Here is a 13,715-nt window from a genome sequence, read left to right as displayed (position 1 = left end):
AGAGGGAGAGAGAGAGAGAGAGAGAGAGAGAGAGAGAGAGAGAGAGAGAGAGAGAGAGAGCGCTACACGTTAGAAGGAATTATGCAAAATAAATGTAGACATATTATTTGTGAAAATATTATAAATTGGAAGATATATTTCTTTATATCTTATAAACATACAGTCGCCTTTTGGACCTTTATTAGCGTTAGATCAGGGTTTATATGTGTTATTGTGTAAACTTATATGTACAATGCTTGAAGAATGTTGCGTTAATAGTATACTGATGAAGGTGACCGAAACATATGTTTATAGATATAAAAGAGATATAAAAAGAGATATAAAAAAATATACCTCCTAATTTTGTTATATTTCCATAAATAATATGTCTACATTTATTTTATGCAACACCTTCTAACACATAGCTCTCATTAACTTTTTCCTATATAATTTTAATCTTGCGATTGAGCTTCACGGTCGTTGCACGCTCCGTCGCTAGCGAAAAAACTCTTAACTTATCGCTATGCTAGATGATAGTTCAAAGAGACAGAAATCGAGGTTGCCGCCCGTCAGGATCTCCTCACGTTTGTATTTCCGTTGTTACTACGACGAAGCGCCGTCGTTAACGAAACAAAACCAAGTTTCACCGAGTCGATCGTGACGAGAGGACCGGCGGGTCCTCTTTCGTGATTCCTTATCGCCGGCGGCCAATCATCCGTACGTATGTATATCAGTTGTCGTCGAGAGAAGTGAGAGAAGTAAATATATACCGTGACAATTAAGAGAAGGTACTTGGATATTCGCGAGAAACATAATGATGAAAATATTATGTCTCAATGGTTTTACCGGATGACGATTGTCGATGGGAGTCTTCGAAAATAAACGATTTGTTGTTAGATGTAGCGGTTCTAAAAATATATATATATAAAATTTCTACGTACAATACACACGCAATCGCAGTCTCACCTCTTTTTTTCCGTACTCTCGCACTTATCTTGTCGAGATCATTCCTACGCATCTTTTACATTGTCGAGATATTACGGCCTCATTCGATTTATACATGTCTACTAAATTATTTTACTCACATTTATGCGATTATTCAAAGTCGGACATTAAATATTAGTCTGGACAGTTGACATCAATTAAAATAACACTTTCAATCGTGCACATTTGTAAAATAGTCTGAAACAATCAATTGTTGGAGCAACCTTTTGCTCCAACAATCAATAAATTGTAGAATTATATGATTAATAAGTAAGATCAAGTTTACGTGAAAAAAGATTCGTGAGTGACGCCCAGAACTTGTCACGTAAAATCTAATTAAAATCTTCGAAACGCCCGCCTTAACATGGCTGCCACTTAGCCTCTTTTCAAATGTAACTTCCGTTTGATTTTCCTCGGATTAACAATGAATAATCTTCGTGCTTATATTTAATTAAAATAAGGTATAATCGATGATAAATAATTTTTTTTGAATTAATGACAGTTACGAATAACGAAGCAGTGAACTCACTCAACCGATCACCGTGGTGACGTGTGGCACGAGGAGTCGAGCCGTCGCGCAACTTCACGTGTCACACAGCGCACACGTCGACGAACGTCGCGGAGCAAGAGGTATTCCGGCTTGCAGCCGTGCATCATCGTAGACGTTCGAGAACATCGGACACGTTCGGACGTGCGCATACGGTGCGTATGTGAACACGAGGAAACGCACTTTTAAACACATTGTTGAAGGTACCTTTAATCTGAGGGAATTCGCTGAACGACGACGATGGCACCAAAACAGAGAATGCGCATCGCCAACGAGAAGGCGACGAAGAACATCACGCTACGTGGAAACGTTCCCAAGTCGTCGGTGAGTCCTCGGGGTTGTCAGAATGATAAACATCCTTTGACGGTGAAACTACGAAAAATGCGAGTCAAATTCGTATCGTGGAATCGTCGAGCGTGTCGTTCGAAGAAACTGGAGGAAAATCGCGTCGCGAGAGGCCCGGTTGTACTTGGCGGGTATTTAAAGGAAAATAACATATGGTTTTGAGAAGAGCGGATTGAGTGAAACAAGATCTTTGTATGTATATTGTCAATCGCGATATCGTTGTAAATCGACATAACTTCTATGGTTGGTCTGTTCGAATTTAACGCGATTGTCGATTTAATTGACCATTTGAGGTTATAGAGAGATCCAGATGCGATGGATCATTACTTGTAAACATCAAGTTAATGTCAATATTTGTTTTATTGCAATGTGTATTGTGCAAGTTATCGGAAAATATCGACCGGTTTTGTCCATATGTGCATTATATCTGTCTCCATAAATGAACAGCTGTCAATTCTATATCGCAATATTGTTTATGTGCATGTTCTATCTGTTTATTGATGTTTTTTGAAGCCTAGTTATATTAAATCAGTAGAAATTTTTTCTGTTCTAGAAATCACAAGAAGAAGGATCTTCAGTTGGACCTTGGCTTCTAGCTCTGTTTCTCTTCTTAGTTTGTGGATCTGGTAAGTATATGATATTTTTAATATGTATAATAATTCTGATATACAATGTTAAAAATGTTGGAACAATAGATTGACACATTTGCAAAATTAAATTACAAAGTTTCTAGTTCATATTATATAGCTTCAAAATAATATGTTAGCTAAACCAGAAATTTTATACAAGTATAAGAATAAACAAAGAATATTGAAGCACTTATACTTTACTCTAAAGAAAAAGAAATTAAAAAAGATTCAAAGGTGACTTATTTTTTTACGGTGAAAATTTCTTTTAGCAATGTTAAAAGCAAATGCTAGATTGAAATACAGTATATGACATTAAAACAAGATGTCATTGCAAAAAGTATTATTAATAAAGAAATGTTTGTTTTGATGTCTTCTATATCTTTACAAAGTTTATCTATTTAATTTTTTAATACCTTTTGTGCGTACACACACACACATATATATATATATATATATGAAGTTATATTTTTACAGTTATATTTTAAAGTTATATATATATATATATATATATATATATATACATACATACATATATATATATATATATATATATACATACATATATATATACAGGTTAAAATATTATTATTCCTGTCTTTCTCTCCTTCACTTATATATAAAAATATACTTGAATTATTCAATTATATATAATTGTAATTTAGAAGTAATATATCTTACTTTATTTTTTATTTTGTTACAGCTGTATTTCAAATCATCCAAAGTATCAGGATGGCTTGAAGATGATAAGGAAAAAAGATACCACTGTTAATCTTAACACAAACCATTTACAACTCATGAATATGTGGGAGAGACTGACAGACCATTTTGATATAGATTGTAAAAAGGAAGAAAGATATTACAGGAATTGGAACATCACTGTAACGATAACATCTGGATAATAGTTGGAAAACTATTTTTCTTTTTGCAAAAAAGCTCAAAGATTTATTTATACCACTTATATATTTATAAATGCATTTATAAGCGTTTAACTCAATTGTGCTACACATAGACGAAAGAAGTACTCATACATATGGCTTCAAAAAAAAAAAGAAACTTAAAACTAAGAAAACAAAACTATAAATAATCAATCTTATTTCTAATTTTCAGTCACGGTCAGATTGTTTTGATCAAGTTTCTGTTAATACAATTTTCTATATTGCTTTTTTTTTAGATATATTCTTTCGTCCATGGGTAAATAATATAGTAAATAATTGTATATACACAAACAATTTATTGTATGGATTTCTCCTCAAGCAGGCTTGTCTAACTGACGACACAGGAGGTCGTCTCTATCTAGTTAGACAGACCTAAAGCATTCCACTGTAAGCAGTTGGTAGCTTCCTGTTATCCATATGTTATAATGGCCTTTGTATAATGCTTATGTATTATGAATGAAGAGGAGAGATAGGTCATTTTTTTTATACTTATAAAAATATATATTATACATAATATTAAGGATGAGTTATCCATATTGAGCATTTGCTATTGGTAATGCATTGTCTCTTTTAACAAAGTATAATAAATACATATATTTATGTGTATATATTTTAAGTAACAATATATACATATGAATATATATATCTAGATTGTTTTACGCGATTGCATTTTTATATAATTGTTTCTTTGAAACTACACAATATACCCAAGTGCACTCTTTCTCGATATGATCTTTGTTACAAATAGATTTGTGTATATTATGTTTAACTCCTATTTATTATCGTTATTTGTTCAACAGCTGTTAATATCTACAAGATATTTTAAATTTTATTGTGCATAAATTTTATTTTGTTTTATCTCCACATATGTTCCTTATCTCCACATGTCATTTAGTAGCATCAACTTGAAATTTTACATATATGTGTACTTATGTCTTATGAAGAGATAAGAATATAATTTAAGTAAAAAAGGATAATAATACACGATTAAATAATATACGTTATAATCTGGATTGTTTTAAATATTCCGTAGTGTTAAGACATGGACTGTCCATGATTTTAACTACGCAATTATGTGCTTAACACGGACACGAATCGTCAGAAAATGGGCGTAGAATGGATACGCATCAAATCGACACTTTACCGGCAGCATTTGAAAATGGGTGTAAGGAACGTAGTTCCACCTCAAAAATGGGTGCAGATGACACATCGAATCAGTGTGAAATCATATATGTAATCACAGAGTGTTATGTTAAATCGAGTACGAGTTAGTTCCACTAGGGAAATGTAATAGGCACAACCATCTAGTATCTTTATGGTTCAAGACAACTCAGTACTGCTTTCCGATGCCCGAGTAGAGTTAGTTAGAGTTAGCTAGTAACCGAACGTTTAATACGCGTATCAATTAGTAACTTTATATCTTATTAATTTTATTAATTTTAATTTCGGCGATGCAATATATTCAATTAATACGATACGTGTTTCTAATCAATATTGCACTACTTCAATATGTTGTTTATATACATTGCCGAAATCAAAATAATTCAATATAAAATTACTAATTGGTATGTGTATTAAACGTTCCGTATAAACATACTATATGAGATTAAACTTATTAATAACTAATATTTTTTGAAAATCAACTACCTGATGCTCACGTTATCCGCTATGCTACTCTAGCTAACTCTAACTAACCATAACTACTCGAGCGTCGGAAAGCAGTACTGAGTTGTCTTGAACCATGAAGATACTAGATGGTTGTGCCTATTACATTTTTCGACCCTAGTGGAACTAACTCGTACTCGATTTAACGTAAACACCCACAGATGTCTATACTATACTAGGGCTGCGTTCTGAAATTCACTGCTAGTACTGAAATTCTATAATATATATAACATGAACTATAGATTTTCAGTACTGGCAGTGCATTTCGGAACGCAGTTTAGATCGCTAACTTCATCAAAAAAAAGCTGAAACCGGCCGGATACCCGGATTCAGCTATATCGCACACAATTGACATAACTGCATATGCATAGCATAAGATCGTATGGACCAATGAGCATCGAATATTAAGCATCGAACACCAATATGGCGACTTAATACTCGATGCTCATTGGTACATACGGTCTTATGCTATGCATATGCAGTTATGTCAATTTGTGTGCGATAGCCCTATGATACCTTACAACAAAATGGCGACGGCGTGTATGGGTGCGTTCGGAGAGCACGCTACCATCACTACTACATTCTTCTATCTTTATCACTCCTTTTTATATATATATATATATATATATATATATAATAGATTAATAAAGTTTTTAATAAAGTTCGCGCGACAGCCAATCAATATACTGCTTTCCGTAATAACCTTCTAGCTCTTATGGAAAAACAACATATTGATTGGCTATCGCGTGGACTTTTGCCGCGCGGCAAGCATTACCGCGTCCTGTGTGCAGAAGCCATAACTCGCGCGATGCCATATCCCCACTCCACATGACGTTACCCGTTTAGTTCGGCCACATCCGAAGCAATCTCAAAGGGCACGACTAAAAACTGGAGCCAATTTTTACAAGAGGGAGTTTGTACCCCTGGCCGCTCTCAAGCTTCTCTCGAATACATTATTGATAATAATAAGGATTACCTGGAACCAATATTGAGAGAGAGAGAAAGAGAGAGAGAGAGATTATTGATAATAAGTGCATTCATTTTCAAATATCTTTGAGATTGTTTACAACTATATCGGTTAAGCATTAGAAATAATTGCAGGCTTCCAGTAGTTTGTTCTACAAAAAAGTAATTATAAGACACGTGAGAAACTAATTTTACGTGTTGCAAGATGTCATTATTTCATGGATACAACGAAATTAAACCTACCGGTAAATATCTGCATATTTTCTATGTAACTTTGTACAAAATATAATTAATATGTATGGAATTAAAGTACATTATGAAGTGATAAATTGTTTAATAATTATAGATCTAGTGGCAAAGTCCATGCTATCACCATGCAAAACAACTGTTTTCAAACCCAAAGACTCTGGTCAAAAGCCAAAGGGCTTATCAATAAGATCTCGATCAGATATGAATGTATTTCATAGCACACATCCAACTAATGTAAAAAAAAATACATATACTAAAAATTTGAAGATTCAAAAGTCTAATGAAATAAGACCAGACAGTTCTAGACATCAGTTCTTGACATATTCACCAAAGGTAATTTTTATTAAAAGTAATAAAACTAAAGTAACAAAATATGTGTTAGATTCAAACAAATTTATTCATTGCATATTCTTATCAGTATATATAACCAATGTTAGAAATAAATTATTTACAATGTATCTTTATAGGAACATTGGAAATATTCTAATTGTGAATATCAGATTACTGAATTTGAAAGATTAACACTAAAAGAAGAGAAAAAAGGAATTGATAAAGATACAAAGACAGAAGAGACATTAGATGATAAAATTTTTAAGAAACCACTGCCTAAAAGATTTGCTAAGAAAGTTCATGAACCAGAAAATTTAGCACATCATTATGATTTTCAACATAAATTTGGTATGCAGATAATTATATGGATAAACAATTGGTTATTACACTAACAAGACCATTAGGCTTATAAAATGCCTTTTTATCAATGAATTTTTTGTAGATTATGAACATATTGAAAACATAGAACAAGAATTTATGGACCAATTTTTGAAAGAAAAAGAAACTGTAATACTTCATGAAGAAGAAGGTCAGATTGATATTATCCAATATATAACTATAAATTTTATATGATTTGCTAATTTTTTATTTTAGATTCAGCAATGTTAGTACCTATAGAATTTCCAGAACTTATTTTTCCTAGTTTCTTTGATGAAGAATATATAAAACTTTCATCTCCTGAGATATCATACATATCTGATGATGACACTTTGTGATTGAGATGGCTGTATCAAGGGTTTATTTAATATTAAACTTTAAAATAAAAACTTATGATTTAGTGTTATTGTGAATATTTATTGTGAATGTTATTGAGTGAATATTTAAAACCAAAGTAATACTATTATAATGCATTCTTCATAATTTAAGATATTTTTATATTAATAAATATGTTTAAATTAAATTATTTCACTATTATTTCGGTTTATTTTAAATTATTGATTGTAGTAATAATTGAGTGTAGAGAGGGGCAGAAAAAAAAGACAAAATATCTTTTTGAATTATCTATTTTATATTCATAAATAAATATAATATAAAACAATTCAATAAAAGTTGAATAAACAGTTTTTAGACTAGAATTGGACTAGACTTTTATTATATTAAACTTTTTATTTAATTCTAGTATATTAAACTGTTTGTTTAACGAGAACCGCAGTTTCTATTAAATTATTAGACATTTAAAAATACAAAAAAATAATACATTGTAATTTATTGTAACTCATAAGTTTCTTTCAAAATTTCCAAAATTTAATTATAAGTACTAAAATGTCTATATATTTCAATAAAGCTTAGTTCCTAACGTAATATTGAAATAAATGATTATTTTCATAATTCTCGATCTATATTGTGTAATCTCTATATTATACACAGAGAAAGTAAGAAAATTTAGTTTTATGTCAAGCTTACAACATCTTAATTGTAGCGGTCTTGTTCTTGTTGAGATCTTGTCGTTTAATAAATATTAAACAATAGCGCAATAATTATTGTCACATAAACCTGCGTCAACAAAATATGCGATTAAGCATGCGATTAAGATAATATTTATAACGTGTTAAGAGATATATAATGAACGATCATTTGGGTATAGAGGCTGCTGCTTCGAGAGCTCGTTTCTCCTCGGATAATAGAGTAATCTTCTCGCCGTATTTCTCTCGAAGACTTTGAAATAAGGATAGTTGGGTTTCGTATTCCTTCTTGAGATCAGCGTTCAATCGCATTGCCGCGTCCATCTTGCTGATCATCGCGTTATGCCGATCGCGCTCCTCAGCTATCTTCCGCTCCATGCTATCGACTTCGGTCTGCAACATGATCACGCATCTTAACAGTTAAATTCCATTACGTTATCAATTAATCAAATTCATTATGTTATCTATCGAGAGAAATGCGTTACAGATGTAGCTGCATCGTATGTTTGCGAAACGTCGTCAATGAATTGACGCTCAACTTACCTGAAGCTGCTTCACCTCCATATTACGGATCTGCAGCAAGTCGCGCGTGATTGACACCACTTCCTTCAGCGATGTCACCTGATTATTTAGCGCGTTAATCTGATTCTCCTGATTCGCGACTATGTGATTCCGCTCCTCGTACATCAATGCTGTCTGCGCCAGTTGGCCTCGTAGCTGCTCCACGGACTTTTGCAGGCCGGTCTCATCTCCACCCTGACGCGTCGTTGCGTCATAGGCCGCTTGCAAGATAGTCAGTTTCTTCTCCGTGTCTTCCAACTTTTTCCGATAAGTATCGCGCTCCTTTGTCCTGTTCTGTTAAAGCACAAGGATCGTTAGAGTCTACACGAACCGGAAGGTCACCTATGGATCAGGAAGTCAATACGATCGCGAGCTCTATCAGAGAAGAAAACGCATAAATCGTGGTCGTTGATGTACGCTTGTTTGAAGTAACACGCGAAGAATGTGGAAAATGATTCGACAAACTCGTTCTTCGTTAAATATGAAATTTAACCGGGTCCGCAAGCCCGCGGGGCGAGTCGTTTCTCCAGGGACATTCTTCCGAGAACTTCCTCACCCTCACTTCCTCCTCTAACTGCGACACGGAGACCGCGTTGTCGCCTTTCGCCTGCACGACATTTCGCTTCGAGTCGTCGATCTGCGATAAAAGATAAATTGGTTGCATAACAATTTGGGCAGGTTTTTTAATTCATCGATGGATCCACCGATGAATTAAAAAACTCGACTTTTGAGATGATAATTTGCACGCTATTCGTTCGAATCGCGCGACACGCACCTTCTTTTCATCTTGTGCCACAGCTGTCTGACAAACCGTCGCGTCCTTAGGATCTTCCTTGAGATTCTCCGCATCGGCAGTTTTTGTGCCGGAATCAACGACTCCTTCAGCGGACGCTTCTGCGTTTACTTCCGTCGACGTTGCATGATTTTCTGTAGTGGATGAGACTACATTTTCCGGCGCTACATCAACCTGTGTCGGTTTAACCGAGTTGGTTGATTGCGATGATGAGTCGTCGACTCGATCGGCCTTCGTGGCTTCAATCATCGGTGCATCTCCGCCAGCCGTAGGTGCCGGTCCTTCAATTTTGGACATGATTCTGCAAGGATGGCGAGATTCGTAACTTCGATTCAATTGTAAATTGTCGATAAATTCAGCGCACGGTAGCGTCGAGTCACAAATGAAGAAATCGCAGACTGTTAATTTCCGAAAGAACGGACGGCTAATGTATATACATTATATTATAATACTTCTGTTATTTCTTTTCGCTTTTTACGGATTCTCCGCTGTGTTTCAGACGAGTAAAATGTCACTCGTTATTAATTTCTTTACGCTTTTTTGTTTCCGTCTCTTAATGCGCGCAATATCTTTTAATGTATATACATTACGCAGTGCTGCGCTAAAATGTCGACGTCTTGGAAATCGTTGAAACATTGATAACTTTCTCTGCGTTTTTTCCATAAGAGTTGTTACCACGGTCGTGAATGTATATGCTACTTTATATCGAAAAGAAGTTTACCGAGAAGTATGCACGTATATAAAATAGTTTTTCTTTCTCGAAATATCTCTGTTGGAACTTCACTGTTATCCGAAACGACTGGTTTCAACGACTAGGCGAGAGAGCGTTAAAGTATTTTTGGCCGCCCGCCGGTTCACTCTATTTTAAGCTGTGTCTCATTTGTATGCCACTTATACATTAAATATATTTAAACATTATAACAAATAATTTAATTATTGAGTTATTTTTCTCTACTTGTTTCATAAATTGTTATTGTATTTATATGTAATAAACTCTTATAATTAATCCTTATTATATCTATATTAATGCAATATTACAAAGTAGCATCTTATATAAGGAATCATATCAAATTAATTCATTCATAACCTTTCGAAAATATTTGAAAAAGATTGTACATTTGATAGTATAATTTCTTGTAAATTACCTTTGCTCGATCTCGTGTAGCTTCGTAAGAAATAAGGAATTTTATATTCATCTAAAAATTTAATAATTATCAGAAATTTTAAGTAGAGTAATATGCTTCTAAAATCATCTTATTATTATTTTTGAGAAAGTTACAATTCGTTAAATTTTACCTGTTTCCTGAGACCAAAAATGTTCCTTTAGTTTTTAAGGATTATTACATGTAATTAAATAATCTAATATGAAATGATAGATGGAGAATGCATGAAAATAATTCAGTATTGATAGGCATGAAATAAATAAAGGATAGTGGAATATAATAGAACATCAAGATGCTTAACTTAGAATGCACCGATTAACGGTCTTTCTGTTTTTATTATTTATAATGCATGAATATTTATTTTTAATACACAAAAGAATGAATTTTCAAATTACGCTCAATTCGCAGCCTTTCCTCCTGTTTTTCAAGTGCACTTCAAGTATTTCTAAGAACTGTGGCCTTTGTAAATGGGTATAAGCAACGGACAGCATCTGTAAGGCTCTGCCTTGTACATGGATACTTCCATTGGAAAAGAGATCGTGTCCCAACTCTAAACAAGTACCAAAGTCGCATTCGTCCGCAGCTATTGTTGCCAGCCTCACAATCTCATCAAGTTGCGTGATTGATGCCTTTCTTTTATCCAGAGTGCTAGCCTCCTCTATTTGCTTCAGTATTTTTTGCAATTCATCTGTAGCAATAGAATCATAAAATGGAAACACAAAATATTTATGGAATAATGTAATCAAAATAATTACTTTAAATGTATAATTATTTTATGTAAATTCAATGTAGAATCAAATTGAGAAGATTCTTTTTAATAATTATTCATCTTAGAAAAGATCTGGACACTTACTATCTGTCGCTGCTAAATCTCTGTAACCTAATTGAGTCTTTTTATCATATGGAACTACAATGCCTGCTTTGTGAAAAGTTCGTGCTACAACTTTCTTTTCTCTGGAGCGCATGTCTGTAGTATTTTTCTCTAAAGTTATGTTATGTTGTTTGGCGAAGTTCTTCAGCTGAGAATGCAAACGCATTATACCAGTCTTCTCGAATGGATTGGCTGACTTTGCTTTATTTTGTAGATAAGTGCTGTAATTTAGGTAATGTAAAAATAAAATATATTAACATATGGGTATATGCATATATATATCACATTAAATTTTCCAGATTCTCACTCAATAGCACCAAATATGTTTTCTGCAACAGATTCAAATACACAACTAACATTTCCACAATTCTTTGCTACAAATACTGGTCTTTCTGCAATATCATCTCGCCAATAACCAAAATGTAGTCCTTCTTTGTTGTCACATTTTATAATAGTCTAAAAAAGTAATCCCCATAAATATTAAAATTATATTATTAACTTTTGGATCATTCTTATAGATAGAATTTCATTATTAGATATTAGCATATCACATATACCTGAAATTCTGGTGGATCATAATAATATCTCCAGTGTATCAAATATTTTTCTTTATCTTTTTCATTTGTCAAATCTTTAATTTTACCTTCTAACACATCGTATGGGCCCACAAGTTTTAAGCAAGCAGATTTACATGCCAAAAGAGGATTATCTTTTGATATACTTTTACAAAATTCATAAAATTGATAAAAATCCTTTGGCATTTCAACTAAAAATAGTTCTTTGATAGTTTTTTGAACATTAATATCTGATACAGATAAATTTTCACTTGCATTAAGTTTGGCAGAATTATATGAGTTATTATACTCGTTTAATTTTGCTGTTTGTATAACTGTTATATCTTTATTCACCACTTCTGGGCTTATATTTAAATTCTTGTCATCATCTTCATCACTACTTTTTGTTTTATCGCTTTCGGAACTCGGGGAAAGATTATGCACATTTCTTTCGGAATTCTCGCATGTCTTTTGCAATTTCTTTGGTGGACTTTTGCACTTTACTTTTTTGTTATTATCTTTTACCATATCTTTTCTTTTTGTGCCAGTGATGAGCGTTTCGTTTTGTTTTACCTGGAAGAAAAAATATGCTATAATCGCATATTAATTAAAAGGAACTTTCCACTAATTAAAATGAAAAATAAAGGCAATTATACGGTACCGTTTCTTTTTTTGGCGGGTGTTTGTATTTGCTGAGATGCTGTGAATTTTTCTGATAACATTTTACACCGTATTGACAAGGAATTCGCGGATCATCATTGTACACTTTAAATTGAGTTTCTTCATCGGATGACATTGTAAGAGAAAATATATTTATACTTTATCAGCGACAATTAATTTTGTATTATTACATACGAACAGAAATGAACGATGGAGGTTATCTCTCTTGGGCTGCGTTCGGAAACGTCACTCGAGTACTCTCCCTCTCTTTTTATCTCACTTTTGTATTTCGTTCACTCCAACGGCTATCGTCTAGTAGTGTGTGTTTCCGATGCAGCCTTGGAGTGTTTACGATAATTTGTCGGATTGGAAATCCGACTGAACAGTGATACTCAATCGACCCATTTCAAAAAATTCCCTAGCTTAATCAGATTTTAGTAAAAGCTATCTCAGCAGTAATCGGATTAGCTTCATAGCGACGTGAGGTGATACTTTGTCCTCAAGAGAAATAAAAAGATAAAAGTCGGTAGATACGTAATTATTATTCTAATGATTAGCGCGTATCATTTTCCTTATATATCAATATATGAATAAATGATCTGTTACACTTTTACTGATATTAAATTAATGAAAAGAAGTATTAGTAATCTCACGTGTAGTAAACATTAACCTATAATAATATTAGATTTATGTTATAATTTCGTATGTAACAAAATAAAAACAGTATAAAATCTGTCAAATTAACATTTCAGACATACCAATTTTAAAATATATTAAGGACATTTATGCATTTATAGCATATATAGATACATATAAATATGTGTACTTATATATGTATATGTTCATATGTGTAATCTATAATTATTTACACACTTATATTTTTATATAAAAAGAATATTTATATTTTTATAGATTGTGTATAGTAACCTAGGTTACTGTTTTTGACGCATTTCTTGTGAATTAAAAAATGTGGTAGCATTTTATGTTACAAATACATATTTTACATACTACTGTGTCCAGAAAGTAAGGTGACATTGCATTTTAAATCTCCCGCGCGCACGGATTTGGAGGAATAAATTTT

At 32.9% G+C, this 13,715-nt stretch overlaps 4 protein-coding genes across 7 annotated transcripts; 2 read left to right on the top strand and 2 right to left on the bottom strand.

The window, feature by feature from the left end:
* Window positions 1-1,515: 1,515 nt before the first annotated feature.
* Window positions 1,516-4,078, top strand: LOC116853958 (stress-associated endoplasmic reticulum protein 2). Its single transcript, XM_032835357.1, has 3 exons — window positions 1,516-1,834; window positions 2,409-2,481; window positions 3,185-4,078. The coding sequence occupies exons 1-3, from the start codon at window positions 1,751-1,753 to the stop codon at window positions 3,220-3,222; spliced, it is 195 nt and encodes a 64-aa protein (XP_032691248.1). The 5' UTR covers window positions 1,516-1,750; the 3' UTR covers window positions 3,223-4,078.
* Window positions 4,079-5,819: 1,741 nt separating this feature from the next.
* LOC116853957 lies at window positions 5,820-7,422 on the top strand. 2 transcript variants are annotated; one of them, XM_032835356.1, is made up of 5 exons: window positions 5,820-6,295; window positions 6,397-6,632; window positions 6,767-6,977; window positions 7,072-7,153; window positions 7,222-7,422. In XM_032835356.1, the coding sequence occupies exons 1-5, from the start codon at window positions 6,256-6,258 to the stop codon at window positions 7,343-7,345; spliced, it is 693 nt and encodes a 230-aa protein (XP_032691247.1). In that variant the 5' UTR covers window positions 5,820-6,255; the 3' UTR covers window positions 7,346-7,422. The 2 variants fall into 2 exon arrangements, with proteins under 2 accessions (XP_032691247.1, XP_032691245.1); XM_032835354.1 differs by having other exon boundaries at window positions 5,827-6,295; window positions 7,072-7,158; window positions 7,224-7,422.
* A 195-nt stretch (window positions 7,423-7,617) lies between these two features.
* Window positions 7,618-10,248, bottom strand: LOC116853956 (leucine-rich repeat and coiled-coil domain-containing protein 1-like). Of its 2 annotated transcripts, none has more exons than XM_032835352.1 (5): window positions 10,108-10,248; window positions 9,369-9,687; window positions 9,087-9,230; window positions 8,576-8,887; window positions 7,618-8,425 (listed from the first exon to the last, which is right to left on the bottom strand). In XM_032835352.1, the coding sequence occupies exons 2-5, from the start codon at window positions 9,681-9,683 to the stop codon at window positions 8,201-8,203; spliced, it is 996 nt and encodes a 331-aa protein (XP_032691243.1). In that variant the 5' UTR covers window positions 9,684-9,687; window positions 10,108-10,248; the 3' UTR covers window positions 7,618-8,200. The 2 variants fall into 2 exon arrangements, with proteins under 2 accessions (XP_032691243.1, XP_032691244.1); XM_032835353.1 differs by having other exon boundaries at window positions 9,150-9,230.
* A 597-nt stretch (window positions 10,249-10,845) lies between these two features.
* Window positions 10,846-12,992, bottom strand: LOC116854002 (histone PARylation factor 1). Of its 2 annotated transcripts, none has more exons than XM_032835428.1 (5): window positions 12,636-12,992; window positions 11,978-12,564; window positions 11,728-11,876; window positions 11,403-11,641; window positions 10,846-11,237 (listed from the first exon to the last, which is right to left on the bottom strand). In XM_032835428.1, the coding sequence occupies exons 1-5, from the start codon at window positions 12,694-12,696 to the stop codon at window positions 10,936-10,938; spliced, it is 1,338 nt and encodes a 445-aa protein (XP_032691319.1). In that variant the 5' UTR covers window positions 12,697-12,992; the 3' UTR covers window positions 10,846-10,935. The 2 variants fall into 2 exon arrangements, with proteins under 2 accessions (XP_032691319.1, XP_032691318.1); XM_032835427.1 differs by having other exon boundaries at window positions 11,978-12,547; window positions 12,636-12,990.
* Window positions 12,993-13,715: the final 723 nt, after the last annotated feature.

This window comes from Odontomachus brunneus, unplaced genomic scaffold (assembly GCF_010583005.1).
Source record: "Odontomachus brunneus isolate Ranch 3 - 2012 unplaced genomic scaffold, Obru_v1 Obru_scaffold_007, whole genome shotgun sequence".
Lineage (NCBI taxonomy): Eukaryota > Metazoa > Arthropoda > Insecta > Hymenoptera > Formicidae > Odontomachus > Odontomachus brunneus.
The sequence above is the reverse complement of the archived record's forward strand: the minus strand, read 5'-3'. Positions and strand labels throughout refer to the sequence as shown.

Excerpts from the sequence above, each read along its gene's own strand:
- LOC116853958 (XM_032835357.1), top strand. The coding sequence starts at position 1,751 with ATGGCACCAAAACAGAGAATGCGCATCGCCAACGAGAAGGCGACGAAG. Across the intron at positions 1,835-2,408 it reads GAAACGTTCCCAAGTCGTCG|AAATCACAAGAAGAAGGATC; the intron begins GTGAGTCCTCGG and ends TTTCTGTTCTAG. Across the intron at positions 2,482-3,184 it reads CTTCTTAGTTTGTGGATCTG|CTGTATTTCAAATCATCCAA; the intron begins GTAAGTATATGA and ends ATTTTGTTACAG.
- LOC116853957 (XM_032835354.1), top strand. The coding sequence starts at position 6,256 with ATGTCATTATTTCATGGATACAACGAAATTAAACCTACCG. Across the intron at positions 6,296-6,396 it reads CAACGAAATTAAACCTACCG|ATCTAGTGGCAAAGTCCATG; the intron begins GTAAATATCTGC and ends TAATAATTATAG. Across the intron at positions 6,978-7,071 it reads TGATTTTCAACATAAATTTG|ATTATGAACATATTGAAAAC; the intron begins GTATGCAGATAA and ends AATTTTTTGTAG.
- LOC116853956 (XM_032835352.1), bottom strand. The coding sequence starts at position 9,683 with ATGTCCAAAATTGAAGGACCGGCACCTACGGCTGGCGGAGATGCACCG. Across the intron at positions 9,231-9,368 it reads TGGCACAAGATGAAAAGAAG|ATCGACGACTCGAAGCGAAA; the intron begins GTGCGTGTCGCG and ends CTTTTATCGCAG. Across the intron at positions 8,426-8,575 it reads TGGAGGTGAAGCAGCTTCAG|ACCGAAGTCGATAGCATGGA; the intron begins GTAAGTTGAGCG and ends ATCATGTTGCAG.
- LOC116854002 (XM_032835427.1), bottom strand. The coding sequence starts at position 12,770 with ATGTCATCCGATGAAGAAACTCAATTTAAAGTGTACAATGATGATCCG. Across the intron at positions 12,548-12,635 it reads ACCCGCCAAAAAAAGAAACG|GTAAAACAAAACGAAACGCT; the intron begins GTACCGTATAAT and ends TTTTTCTTCCAG. Across the intron at positions 11,238-11,402 it reads AGATTTAGCAGCGACAGATA|ATGAATTGCAAAAAATACTG; the intron begins GTAAGTGTCCAG and ends CTATTGCTACAG.